The sequence below is a fragment of the Chiloscyllium punctatum genome, chromosome 7, assembly GCF_047496795.1.
Source record: "Chiloscyllium punctatum isolate Juve2018m chromosome 7, sChiPun1.3, whole genome shotgun sequence".
NCBI lineage: Eukaryota > Metazoa > Chordata > Chondrichthyes > Orectolobiformes > Hemiscylliidae > Chiloscyllium > Chiloscyllium punctatum.
The window spans coordinates 108,614,358-108,629,461 of record NC_092745.1 but is presented as its reverse complement, the minus strand read 5'-3'; the positions used below and the strand labels follow the sequence as shown (position 1 = coordinate 108,629,461).

At 42.2% G+C, this 15,104-nt stretch overlaps 1 protein-coding gene across 1 annotated transcript in view; it reads left to right on the top strand.

Moving 5' to 3' along the window:
- Positions 1-12,552, top strand: part of mpl (MPL proto-oncogene, thrombopoietin receptor) — a 32,029-nt gene extending 19,477 nt beyond the window's left edge. The window contains exons 9-12 of the mRNA XM_072573317.1: positions 4,250-4,409; positions 5,480-5,570; positions 8,389-8,476; positions 11,905-12,552. Coding sequence (XP_072429418.1) covers positions 4,250-4,409; positions 5,480-5,570; positions 8,389-8,476; positions 11,905-12,519 — 954 coding nt within the window. The 3' untranslated portion in view covers positions 12,520-12,552. The remainder of the gene's footprint in view (positions 1-4,249; positions 4,410-5,479; positions 5,571-8,388; positions 8,477-11,904) is intronic.
- Positions 12,553-15,104: the final 2,552 nt, after the last annotated feature.

The window sequence follows — 15,104 nt, the reverse complement described above, 5'->3', positions numbered from 1 at the left end:
CAGCAAGTCTTCGATCCATGCTAACATATCATCCTCTACACCATTATCTTATATTCTCCCAAATTCCATTTACTTCCTTTTTTTCCTTATAAAGCAGATTTATAGAAAATAATAAGTCACTAGCTAATCAGAGCAGGACTTATACACTTAATGGTAAGAACCTGGGGAGTCTTGCTGAACAAAGAGACCTTGCGGTACAGGTTCATGGTTCCTTGAAAATGGATTCGCAGGTAGATGAGATAGTGAAGAAGGCATTTGGTAAGCTTTCCTTTATTGGTCAGAACTTTGAATATAGGAGTTGGGAGGCCATGTTGTTGGTGTACAGGACATTGGTTAGGCCATTTTTGGAATATCGCATGCAATTCTGGTCTTCTTCCTATCAGAAGGATGTTGTGAAACTTGAAAGGTTTCAGAAAAGATTTACAAGGATGTTGCCAGGGTTGGAGGATTTGAGCTACAGGGAGAGGCTGAACAGGCTGGGGCTGTTTTCCCTGGAGCATCGGAGGCTGAGGTGACCTTATAGAGGTTTATAAAATCATGAGAGGCATGGATAGGATAAATAAACAAGATCTTTTTCCTGGCATGGGGGAATCAAGAACTAGAGGGCATAGGTTCAGGATGAGAGGAGAAAGATATAAAAGGAACTTATAGGGTAACTTTTTCATGCAGAGAGTGGTGCTGGTATAGAATGAGCTGCCAGAGGAAGTGGTACAATTTAAGCACTTAAAAGGGATCTGGGTGGGTATGTGAATAAGAAAAGTTTAGAGGGATATGGGCCAAATGCTGACAATTGGGACTAGACTAGGTTAAGATATCTGGTCGGCCTGGACAGGATGGACTAAAGGGTTTGTTTCCATGCTGTACATCTCTATGACTATGACTATGACTATGACTTGTCATTTCCACCTGTTTACTACTCAGCATCTTGCTAATCCAATGTTAAAAGTAACAAATGACTCAAAATCACATGCACCTCTTCACCAAGGCCAGAAAAGTTGGTTAGCAAGATTTACAGATTGGTCTCCCAAGATCCATCCTGGTTAAGGAGTCAAGGTTGGCCTGGATACCATGGAAGAGAGTGAGTGAGACACAGGGGAAATGGTCAAAGGGCTAATTCAACAGGTAACGAACAACATGTCATAGTAATGTGAGATAGGAAATGGAAAAATTACATTTTCATCGGTGAAGGAGGAAGAGGAAATTATCAACGACACATTCTTTTCTGTAAATCTCCCTTTTCAAGGCAGAGAACTGGAAATTGGAGACCAATCATCCAAAAATTTCTGTGATTGATGATACTGTTACTGTTACAGATCAAAATGCATCCTGCTTGATGATTTTAAACATTAATCATCATTAGATTAGATTAGTGCAGAAACAGGCCCTTCAGCCAAGCAAGTCCACACCAACCCTCCGAAGAGTAACCTACCCAGACCCATTCCCCTACTCATGCACCTATCACTATTGGCAGTTTAGTATGGCCCATTCACCTGACCCGCACATCTTTGGAGTGTGGGAGGAAACCGGAGCACCCGGAGGAAACCCACGCAGACACAGGGAGAATGTGCAAACTCCACGCAGACAGTCGCCCGAGGCTGGAATTGAACCTGGATCCCTGACGCTGCGAGGCAGCAGTGCTAACCACTGAGCCACCCATTAAAAATGTTGAATTTAGATTCCACCATTTGCTATGGTGGAATTTGAACCCAGAACAGGAGCTGAGTTTCTGGATTAATAGCTTAGCAATGATATCACTAGGCCATTGCCTTCCCTGTCTCTACTTTAAATCATTTCCCAGTGTTTAAGACAAGCTCATGGAAATGTCTGAGACAGAGACAGACTTGTGTCCGAGTGAATCAATCAGTATGAAAATTAAATATTGATGATGGAATGAGCTGCTGAATTGCTTAATGCATTTAGAGATTTTAATGAATCGAAATTAGCTGGACTATACTCATGGAACAGAGAGTGATAAATAAACAAAGTTAAAAATAAATTGCGGACAACACGTCCAATGAATTGACAACTGACAAGTGAATTGAATTCAATTGAATTTATTGTCACTTGTACCGAGCCACAGTGAAAAGCTTTGTCTTGCGAGCAATACAGGCAAATCACAGAGTTAAGTAGCATAGATAAGTAAACAATAGGTAATCAGCGGCAAAAACAAAAACACAGGTACCGGCAAATGTTAACAGTTTGTGAGTCCATTCAGTATTCTAACAACAGTAGAGTAGAAACTGTTATGAAACCGGCTGGTGCGTGTGTTCAGGTTTGTGTACCTTCTCCCCAATGGTAGAGGTTGTAGAAAAGCATTACCATGGTAGGATGGATCTTTGAGAATGCTGGCAGCCTTTCCTTGACAGCGGGCCTTGTAGATGGATTCTACACATGGGAGGTTGGCCTTTGTGATTGTCTGGGTCAAGTTCACCACTCTCTGTAACTGTCTCCAATCTTGAATGGTACAGTTGCTGTACCAGGTCGTGATACATCCAGGCAGAATGCTGTCAGACAGATTGAGGACAAAGTGGGAAATCATTGAGACCAGTACACAATTTACTTTGATTCTGTGAATAGGTAACTAACTTAATTTCCAAGAATCATGAGGTATTTAATAAAGACTGGCAGAGTAGTTCAACAATCCCACATTTGAAATGACAGGATCCACTCAAAAAGAAGCACAGATCAAAATTAGGACAAAAATGCTATTGTACCAACTCAGTCACCTACAACTCTGCAAATATATATCTCTCTTTACTGGGAGATTAGTTCCTCAAATGACACATCCAATCATAAAACTTCCCTTACCTCTAAGATTTCCATTAAAAATAAAGCATATAATTATAGCACAATTGATGGCATGATTCAGAATTAGCTACACAGGAAAATCCAAAAATGATGGTAATTGAACAAACTGTCACTGAGATGCAGTGACAAGTATTGTTCCACAGCACAATGTTATAGGTCTGAGCCTACTTATTCTTCTCATAAATGATACCAGGGGTCACTCTGAGCAAGTGCTCTATTTTGTGCAGGTTCGTTGTATTCAAATTTAACTCAGCGAATGAAAATACTGCACCGTGCACTCACTCCCTGAGATAGATGATATTGACCGATACAGTAATAATATCATGTGAAGATGATATGTGAACTTCTAATGCTTGATTACTTTGACTTTCAGCATGCTTGGCACCAAAACAGATTGGCCATGTACTCCAGTAAATAGTCACACTTGTCTAACTGGGAAAAAGTCTAACTCTGTTGCTAACTGCGAAGTAAAAATTTAGGAATCGATGCTCTTGTTAAGCATACCACCTCATAACTTATATTTTACAATGTGTGCATGCGAACCTTAATCTTTTTGTGCATTTGTTGGTAAAGGGAGAGAATGAAAAGCAGATTATGCAAATTGTTTTGCTCTTTGTGAATGTCATTCTGTTTGGTTATTGAGTTGTGACAGATGTTTGATAAATAAATTCATTTATGTGAAGTACCTTATCTGGATTGTATGAGATCATGAAAATGATTTTCCAGTAAATCAGGGTGGCATGGTGACTCAGTGGTTAGCACTGCTGCCTCACAGCACCAAGGACCCAGGTTTGATTCCACCCTCGGTGACTGTCTGTGTGGAGTTTGCACATTCTCCCTGTCTCTGTGTGGGGTTCCCCCAGGTGCTCTGGCTTCCTCCCACAGTCCAAAGATATGCAGCTAGGTGGATTGGCCATGCTAAATTGCCCAATTGTGCCAGGGATGTGCAGGCTAGATGGGAAGTGCAGGTTACGTGGATAGGGTGGGGGAGTGGTGGTGGGTCTGGGTAAGATACTCTTCAGGAGGGTCCGTAGGGACTCAATGGGCCAATTTGCCTACTTACACACTGTAGAGATTCTAAGATTGCATAATAAAATTAATTCTTGTGGCTAAAGTGATGGCTATACCAGCAAAAACTCAGCAATTTCTATGAGATAACACCAGGGCGAAACAAGAATAACTTAAGTTGGCAGTTCTTCCATTAAGCCTGAAGAAGATAACCGATTGATAGTAGCACTGAGCTTATCTGAATTTACAGCACAATAGTGTGTGAGTTTGCACATATAGCCACGATACCAATAAGACAAATATTTTGAAGTAGAAAGCAACAATCTTGAAAATATTAGTGGTTTTGTGCTATTTCAATTGCTCGTTGGTGTCTGATAGTAAAAATAAAGGCTGCTTTAGACCATTCCTTGAATTTCTTGCTATTTCTTTCTAGACACTACTTATCCAGAAGCCATTACACAGTGAGGTCTTGGATCTTCCGCACAGTAAAACATATTACATGCAACTTAGAGCTAAACCCAATGGAGTCAAATACAGAGGTTACTGGAGCAGCTGGTCAGACACCTTCACTGCTACAATCCCAGGTTCTATGAGTAAGTGCGATATAGTCTCAATTTATCAAGACATATTCTGTGCAATATATAACTCTGATGCTTATACTTAAGAGGACTCCTTTGCCAGATTGCATATTTTCATTCTGAAATGCATAAATCAAGTAAGAATTCCTATTAGTTTTGATTTTTGGGCCCTTTATTCCTAGGTTTATGCAGAAGGATCACCAAACTTATAAAGCGTGTTTTGTTTTAGCTATGGAAATACTCAACAGCTATTAAGAAATAAAGATTAACTGTTTGGATCAAATAGGATTTTTTTCAGAACTCAAGCTGAAACTCAAACCAATGCATTGAAGAGTGAGAGCCCAGTTCCAATTGAAATTCCACTTCTTTTACACAGAGCTTTTAAATTCTGATAGGAGGAACCAAGGGTGGATTTTCTGTCCATGTCAAAGGATATATCTCAGAGAGTTTTCAGGTTTTACAAAGACACTTCAATGCATACACCCTCCCCATTGCTTTCAGTGCAAAGAAGCTGAGAATCACAGAATTGTTAAGGCACCAAAACAGGCCATTCAGCTTATCTTGTGTCAGTTCTCCAAATGAGCAATCTACTTAGTACAATTCCTCTGCTCTCTTCTCATAACTATTTGATTTATGAATGTTTTGATGGAACCTGTCTACTCCATACTGTCAAATAGTGCACTCCAGATCCTAACTATTCATATGAAAAGATTTTCCTCAAATCGTCAAGAGAGTGAATTCTCAATTACTACGCAATTAGCCATCAACTCACTTAAGTTGACACTTGCATAGCTACAGAGTTGGTGATGTTAAAGATCCCACAACAGTATTCAAAGTTAAACACAGAATTTTCTGTATTATGGCCAACATTCGTCCTTCAGCTCAATGTGAGTAAGAACAGATTAAGTCGTCAATCATTCTGCAGCTTGTGATCTTTTGATATATGATAGCTGCTGCACTTTCTACGTAACAATATGTATTATACAGTATTTTATATATTTGTCATACACAGTTCTCAGTGATATTAAAGGTGTTGTTTGAACAGAAAACCTTTCCAGTCTAACTCAGCTCACTTTTCCTGACAGATCCGACAGCAGTGTCCCTTGTTGTTGGTGTCACACTACTTTTGATGATAGCACTTTTTGTGTCCCATCTCATCTTTCCAAATGTCTACAGGTAATGTAATAATTTTTACAGGTAAGCATCATTCAGAGCGCCATAACATGAAGTCACTGGTGTCAGTTGGATCAATTAGTAGAATGTTAGAAAACTTTGGATAGTAAATAACACTGCTTCTAAGTACATACAGTTCAATAAACTGCATTGCTTAATCTATCTTCAAAGCAACAAGGGACAGTGTACGTACAAAACAATTCCACACACTTTTGGTTCTGCACACCACATCATATGATTAAGTACAGTATTTTGTATTTTAACGAGATTACAAAAGATAGGATTAAAAATTGAAATTAGAAATTACATTGGAACATTGAATGAATAGTATGACTGAGGATTTCATCAATCAAGTGATCTTCAATATTCTGGCAAATGGTGATACGTCCACAAAGGAGAATGTCATCTCTAATGGCTTTGGCTTCACACTACATTGAGTATAATGTTAGCACAAAGCAATCAGACTCATGAGCTTCTCTCCAAAATTAAATGTCACACCAATGCTACTAACATCAGCAGGAAAGTAAAGTGTGGGGTTGCATGCCGAATAGTATTTATTAAAGCTGGTGCAGTCAGTAGTTGAACAGATGGCAATAGGGCCATATTGCACCCCATTCACCAAGCAAACAACTTGAAACCTGGAGCTGGCACAATCCAGCCAAAAGCTTTGCCATCTTAGCAGCTAAGAATTGGATTTTTTCAAAATCAAGTTCCCCACTGTTGAATGGTGCAAATATTTTGCCCTTAACCCCATTCTTTTCACTCACTCTGTTTGCATTGGGAGGCAATTGTAAATTGAAACTGACAGCAAGATGGCCAGATCACATGTTTAACCAAATCTACTACAGGAAGTGGCCCTGGAAATATTGCAAGCATTGGTAGTCACTTTCCAAAGTCCTTTAGACTCTGATGCCATTCCTACAGATTGGAGGGTAGCTAATGTAACCCCACTACTTAAAAGGAAGGAAGGTATAAAGAAACACAGAGAATTGCAGGTCCGGTTAGCCTACATTAGTAGTGAGGAAAATGCTAGAGTCAATTATAAAGGATATGATAAGAGAACATTTGGAAAGCATTAACAAGACTGGACAAAGCCAGCATGGGTTTATCAACAGTAAACCCATCAAAGGTAAACTTTCTCCTAGTAACTTATCATTAACAGATCAATTGGAAATTTTGAGGATGTAGGGATTTGAAGATAAAGTAGAATGAGAGGATGTGGTTTACAGTATTTGGATTTTCAAGCAAGGTCTCTTATGTGGGCTAGCGGGTAAACTTAAAGCACATGGTATAGGAGATAATATATTGGCATGGACTGAGAATTAGTTGACAGACAGGAAACAGAGAGTGGGAATAAATGGGTATATATCTGAGTGGCAGGCAGTGATGAGGATCATTGCTTGGTCCTAGCTATTCACGAGACATATAAACAACGTGGATGAGGTTAAATGCAATGTTTTCAAGTTAACTGATGATATAAAACAAGATAGCATTCGGAGTTGTGAGTAGGATGTGAGGAGGCATTAAGATGATTTAGACAATTGAGTGAGTGAGCAAACACATGGCAGATGAAGTACAATGTGGCTCAATATGAAGTTATATGCTTTAGTGTGAAAAACAGAAAGGAAGAGTATGATTTAAATGGTGATAAATTGGGAAGTGTGGATGCAGAAAGGGATCTGAAGGGCTTTTGCCCGAAACGTCGATTTCGCTGCTCGTTGGATGCTGCCTGAACTGCTGTGCTCTTCCAGCACCACTAATCCAGCAGAAAGGGATCTGTGTGTTCTTATACAACAGTCAATGAAAGCAAATAGGGAGATGCAGCAAACAATTAGGAAGGCAAATGCCTTCATTGCAAGAGGATTTGAGTTCAGAAGTAGAAATGTGTTCCTGGATTTATGCCAGGACTTCTTGAGACAACTTTTCGAGTATTACATACAGTTTTGGACTTCTCGTTTAAGAAATGATATACTTGCCATTGAGAGACTACAGTATGAATCACCTCAAGACAATGAATGCAGTTCAAAGCGTTGTAATACTCCATGTACATAAAGCACCCAGCACTAAACTGCAGTCTGACCATGAGCAGAAATGTTCAGTTCTAAAAGACCTTGTAACAATCAAATATATTTTAATAGGTGCAACATTAGGACTGAGTGGAATAGTATGGTGGAGGAAGATCCAGTTAATGAAACTATTAGCAGTGCAAGAGAAATAATCAATGCTCACAGATCCTTTAGTATTATAGGTTATTTGCTATAAATAGAGTTTGCAGTATTTAAAAGAGCAATGACTCCAGTCCTCAAATTTAAAAGTCTTATCCTTGTCTTCCAATCCCTCTGTGGTCCTTCCCTATCCTATCTCTGTGACTTCCTCAAACCCCATAACCCATTGAGAAATCTGTGTTGTACTGCTCCTAATCTGGTTATTTGAGTAATCCTATTTTTTTTCATGTGGCTAATGTTGACTGGGGTTTTGTCTACCTAGGCTTTATGGAATTCTCTCCCTAAGCCTCTCTGTCTCTATCTCTCTGACCTTCTTTGAGAGGTCCTTTAAAATCCACCTTCTCAACAAAATGTTTGTTACTCATCCCAATATTTCTGTGTAGCTCCGTTTCAAGTCTTGCCTGACAACATTTCTGTGAAGCATCGCAAAATGTCTTACCACACTAAAGGCACTGTATACATATATTATTTTGGGAATATTTAGCAATCAAAAGATATTCAATAATCAGAAGATGATACTACCGGAAGGGTGCAGAGGTGTTAATTTTATCCACAGATGCAAACTCTTCTTAATAATCATGGTCTTTCCTTGTAAGTAACGTGAAGAACAAGCTTTGGCCACAGATTCCAAACATGGAACGGCTCCTGGAAGGATATCTCAATGATTTTCAGAAATATTCCCAGGTAAGGTGATAATTCAATGACACAAACAATACTGGTAATAAGAGCACATCTTTTGAGCTGTTGAAAAAAAAAATTAGAATCTCATTGTCCAAGGTTTCAGGGAAATATTGTGTAACTGGGGTACAGGGATAGCAAATAATTTTCATTTTATCTTTCTGATGTACGAAAGAAATAGATGACAAAGGATGGTGAGGATGTCAATAAAGAATTTTTCTTCAGTCATGACCAAGGAAGACATGAAACTAGGTACAATAGAAATAAATGAAGAAATTAGATAGAACCACGATAGGCAAGAAAACATCACTGTTGGCATCCTTCCCTATGCATTATAGACATGCAGCAAATCAAATCCTATATGGGCTTGTTTCATATGGTTCACCATTTTTACTCATGGCTGAAAGAGACCAGTCTTTGAGAACGAGTCTATGAACTGGTTATCAGAAACAAAAATAGAAATTGCTGGAAAAGCTCAGCAGGTCCGGCAGCATCTGTGGAGAGAAATCAAAGTTAACGTTTCAGGTCAATTGACCCTTTTTCAGAACTGTCACTCAATCAAAACCAATTTCTCTCCACAGATGCTGCCAGACCTGTTGAGCTTTTTGAGCAATTTCTTTTATTGCCTCTGAGTTACAGCATCCACAGTTCTTTTGTTTTTTATGAAATGGTTGTGAGTTGGTGTTTTGAGTGTTGGTGCCTGTTCCAAGCTGTTGTAGCCACATGGTGGCACATGCTAACACACTAATGTTGTCACCATTTTCATCTGTCATCATCTGGCGTCTCTCAAATGCAAATTGAGATGTGCATGTTGATTTGCAAGTATCCACGGAGCAGAGCTTTGAGCATTCGATCAGTCATCTGGGTCTGGCATTGTGGTCATACAAAAAATCTCTGGGTTATGTGGCTGCTGTCCATCTTTAAGAAAGAGCATACCCATTAGGAAATGATTCCAGACAATATTTGCTCAACGATATCTTGAGATGCAAAGCTTATCAGTTGTACAGAAGTTGGACAAGTTGGTCTGTATGCAGGTTGGAGTTTGGAAGAATAAAGTGTAATCGCATTGATGTCTGTAAGATTCTGACAGGTCTTAATACAATAGATGCTGAGGAGATGTTTTCCTTTGTGAGACTGACAAGAACGAGGAAACATAGTTTAAAAATGCAGGGTAAGACAGAGATGAGGAGACATTCTTTTCTCTCAGAAGGTTATTATTATGTGCAATCTATTTGAGAATAAGCTCAGTGAATGCGTTTAAAGATGGATTGGATAGATTCTTGATTGACAAGGGAGGCAAAGGAGGGAGATGTGGGACATAGACAGGAAAGTAGAGATGAGACCACAATTAAATCAGCCTTGAAGAGGTTTGGGAAACCAATTGGCCAACTCCTGCTCCCAATTCATTTGTTTATGTGTATGTATCCTGCAAACATGTTAGTTCCAGCGAAATCACTTGTACTTGATAGGTAAAGAAATTGGCAGAACTATGTGAAAACAGGCACTTAGTCCTATGACCCATATCCTAGAATAGTGAATAAAATAGCAGATGCTATGAACACAGCTTATTTTTCTAGCCTCTTTTCATTTGGGAACTGTGCCAGAGGACATAAAAGTTATCAATGTAGCTCTTCTGACCAAGATAAGACAAAGGAATGTACCAGGCAATTAAAGATTAGATTACTTTACAGCATGGAAACAGGCCCTTTGGCCCAACAGGTCCACACCAACCCGCCACCCACCCATACCCCTAACCTAACACTATGGACAATTTAGCATGGCCAATTCACATAACCTGCACATCTTTGGACTGTGGGAGGAAACCCATGCAGACACAGGGAGAATGTGCAAACTCCACACAGTCAGTCACCTGAGGCGGGAATTGAACGCAGGTCTCTGGCGGTGTGAGGCAGCAGTGCTAACCATTGTGCCACCGTGGTTCTGATAGCCTAACTTCAACTGTGGTTAAGCTTCTATTATTGGGCAAAATTTTGATTGACACAAATAAATAAATGCCAGTCAAGAGAAAATTGCGATAAGATTTTTTGGAGTGAATATTGGAGTGTATTGATAAAGTGTTAGCATTGACAGAATTTATGTGTTTTTTGGTGACTAAAGTATTTTTAAGTGTTAATTAGTATATTTTCTTGCCCTCCAAGTAAAAATTATTTAATGTCATATACTTGCCTCAGAGGTTTAAAGTATTACATCTCTCACGCATACAACTACACGCACATAGGTGAAATATAGGTGAAGAGAAAAAGGGTTTACAGCCTGGAACTATTTCAATTTCGGAGAAGGTCTATAGTTACTTAGATGAATTGATGCTTTCGCTGGAGTGCAGGTCTTATAAAAGCCAAGGTTTCTTAGTGAGCTACAAGACTCCTTGTAAATATCTTGTCAGGAGTTTAGCTCTCAGGTGAACTTGCAGCTGGACAATGTCCACATATATTAATCCCCCATCAGTACTTTATCACTTATTTTAGTCTCTGATGTAAGCAATATAGCTGAAGTGAGTATGAAGAAAATACATTTTGTCTCCAGATTGACCTGTCTAATCTAGCCAACAGAGGTCACATTCCATAAAAGTTACCTCTTCAAATCTAGTCCCTTAATTGATTTCATGATTTACAAATTTGGCCCAACGCTTGTCTATTACTACAATGATCACCAGAGCATGGACTATTTTCAATTGGCTGCTCAAATCCAGGCCAGTTTGACAACCAGCTTTCCAACTGGCCTTGGTATCCTTGGGCAAAAGAAAGGAAAGATCAAGAAATGTTACAGCATTCAGGCAGCTCCAAGAGCTTATGAATGCACAAGGGAAAAGGAAAAGCATATTGCCTTCCAATGTCCGTTTCTGACCATTTCTTCTCAAAATGTAAGAGCGAATAACTAGTCTGAATAATTCAAGGATATTAAAGAGTAACCATCAGCCAAGTCACCAGCTTGAACATTGGTAAACATGAAGAATCGCCCTTAAGTGACCTATTGATGAGCAATCAGCCCATGGGTAGCACAGTACTCAGTGGTTAGCACTGCTGCCTCACAGCGACGGGGACGCAGGTCTGATTCCAGCTTTGGGCGACTGTCTGTATGGAGTTTGCACATTTTTCATGTGTGGATTTCAGCTGAGTCCTCTAGTTTCCTCCCACAATCCAAAGCTCTACAAGTTAGGTGGATTGGCCAGGGTCAATTGTCCCTTAGTGTCCACGGATGTACAGGATAGGTAGGTAAACCATATTAAATATGGGATTACTGATATAGGTTGGGGGTCTGGGTTTGGGTGGGGTGCTCTTCAGAGGGTCAGTGCAGACTCGATGGATCATATGCCCTCTTTTCACACTGTAGGACTTGTTTGATTCTATGATTCCATTGCACAAATGGTTGGGAAAGATAAAATATAGAAAATGTGTCTCATTTGCTGTCCACAGCCTTTGCAGTCTACCTGTGACAAAGTTGTTGATGATGAGATCCTGCCTCCAGTTCTGGAAATCATTTCTGAAGTAAATGAAAGTGAGAACATAAAATGTGTGGAAATGCAAGAGGATGCCTGTCAGAAATACCACATTAATGAATCCTCCACCATAAAGCAACACAGAGGAATGCCGAATCATGAAACTGAAAATTCCAACACCCCCAGTCAGAATTATGTCATTTTAGATTTGCAAGACTCGTCATCTCTTCCTGAGGAAAACAGTAACTGTCACAAGAGAGACGGATCTAGCTCATTGCAGAATTCTCAATTAAGAGTATGTCCACTGATCTCTGACACAAAGAATCATAAAGGACGTTTCGGAAATGACATCAATGGGAATAAACAGTTCTTGTCAGTGCAGTCGGTTAACATCAATAGTATGAAGCAACAACACCCAACATCGTTAGTCAGTTATGATGACATGTTCTATCTCTTTGGTCGCTTGAATTTATCAACAACTTTTGATTATCGATCAATGAGTACAACGGACATTTCAAACCATTCGTATCTCCTACTTCCTGATTTAGCCCCAGATATTTTCTCACAACAGTTCTCATTGGCCAAAGAATAAAAATATCCAGGCAGCATCGGAGGAGCAGCAAAATCGACGTTTCAGGCAAAAGCCCTTCATCAGGAATAAAGACAGAGAACCTGAAGCATGGAGAGATAAGCGACAGGAGGGTGGGGGTGGGGAGAAAGTAGCATGGAGTACTATAGGTAAGTGGGGGGGGGGGATGAAGGTGATAGGTCAGGGAGAAGGGTGGAGTGGATAGGTGGAAAACAAGATAGGCAGGTAGGACAAGTTATGGGGGCAGTGCTGAGCTGGAAGTTTGGAACTAGGGTGAGGTGGGGGAAGGGGAAATTAGGAAACTATTGAAGTCCACATTGATGCCCTGGGGTTGAAGAGTTCTGAGGCGGAAGATGAGGCGTTCTTCCTCCAGGTGTCTGGTGGTGAGGGAGCAGCGGTGAAGGAGTCCCAGGACCTCCATGTCCTCGGCAGAGTGGGAGGGGGAGTTGAAAGTTGGGCCACGGGGCGGTGTGGTTGATTGGTGCAGGCCCCCAGAACCCTGAGGGGAGCACCACCCCTGCTCATGACTCCACCCCCATTCTCCCCACCATCACACCCAATCCAGTTACTGGCTCCGCCCCCACTTCCAGCTCCACCCCCACACCAGATCCCAGCTCCCAGCCCTGCCGAGTTTTCACCATTCCTCCAGACCTTCCCCTCACTGAGGACGAATGAAAAGTCCTCAGCAAATGACTCACCTTCATCCCCCTCTGTCCACGCATCAATGAATTTAATACACGACGTGACGTCGAACAATTCTTCCGCCACCTCCGCCTCCGAGCTTACTTTCATAATCAGGACTCCCGCCCACCTTCCGAGGACCCCTTCGCCCACCTCCAACACACTCCATCCACCTGGACACCCCGCGCTGGCCGTTTACCTGTCCTCGACCCCTTCCTTTCCAACTGCCGCCAGGACATTAACCGCCTCAACCTGTCTACCCCCCCTCCCCCACTCCAACCTCTCACCCTCACAACGCACAGCCCTCCAATCCCTCTGCTCCAATCCCAACCTCACCATCAAGCCAGCAGATAAAGGGGGCGCAGTGGTAGTCTGGCGCACTGACCTCTACACCACTGAAGCCAAACGCCAACTTGAGGACACCTCTTCCTACCGCCCCCTCGACCATGACCCTACCCCCCCATCACCAAACCATCATCTCCCAGACCATACAGAACCTCATCACCTCAGGAGATCTCCCACCCACAGCTTCAAACCTCATAGTCCGGGAACCCTGCACTGCCCGGTTCTACCTCCTTCCCAAGATCCACGAGCCTGACCACCCTGGCCGACCCATTGTCTCAGCATGCTCCTGCCTCACAGAACTCATCTCTACCTACCTTGACACTGTCCTATTCCCCCTAGTCCAGGAACTCCCCACATACTTTCGAGACACCACCCACGCCCTCCACCTCCTCCAAGACTACCGTTTCCCTGGCCCCCAATGCCTCATCTTCACCATGGATATCCAATCCCTCTACTCCTCCATCCGCCATGACGAGGGCCTCCAAACCCTCCGTTTCTTCCTCTCCCAACGTCCCCAACAGTACCCTTCCACTGACACTCTCATTCGTTTGGCTGAACTGGTCCTCACCCTTAACAATTTCTCCTTCGAATCCTCCCACTTCCTCCAGACCAAAGGGGTAGCCATGGGCACACGTATGGGCCCCAGCTATGCCTGTCTCTTTGTTGGCTACATAGAACAGTCGATCTTCCGTAATTACACCAGCACCACTCCCCACCTCTTCCTCCGCTACATTGATGACTGCATTGGTGCCACCTCATGCTCCCGCGAGGTAGTTGAGCAATTCATCAACTTCACCAACACATTCCACCCTGACCTTAAATTTACCTGGACCATCTCTGACCTGCCTCCCTCCCCTTCCTGGACCTCTCCATTTCCATTAATGATGACCGACTTGACACTGACATTTTTTACAAACCCAGTGACTCCCACAGCTGCCTGGAGTACACCTCTTCCCACCCTACCTCTTGCAAAAATGCCATCCCGTATTCCCAATTCCTCCGCCTCCGCCGGATCTGCTCCCAGGAGGACCAGTTCCACCACAGAACACACCAGATGGCCTCCTTCTTTAGGGACCACAATTTCCCTTCCCACGTGGTTAAAGATGCCCTCCAACGCATCTCGTCCACATCCCACACCTCCGTCCTCAGACCCCACCCCTCCAACCGTAACAAGGACAGAACGTCCCTGGTGCTCACCTTTCACCCTACCAACCTTCACATAAACCAAATCATCTGCCGACATTTCTGCCACATCCAAACAGACCCCACCACCAGGGGTATATTTCCCTCCCCACCCTTTTCCGTCTTCCGCAAAGACCGTTCCCTCCGTGACTATCTGGTTAGGTCCATGCCCCCCTACAACCCACCCTCCCATCCTGGCACCTTCCCCTGCCACCGCAGGAACTGTAAAACCTGCGCCCACACCTCTTCCCTCACCTCTATCCAAGGCCCTAAAGGAGCCTTCCACATCCATCAAAGTTTTACCTGCACATCCACTAATATCAGTTGTTGTATCCGTTGCTCCCGATGCGGTCTCCTCTACATTGAGGAGACTGGACGCC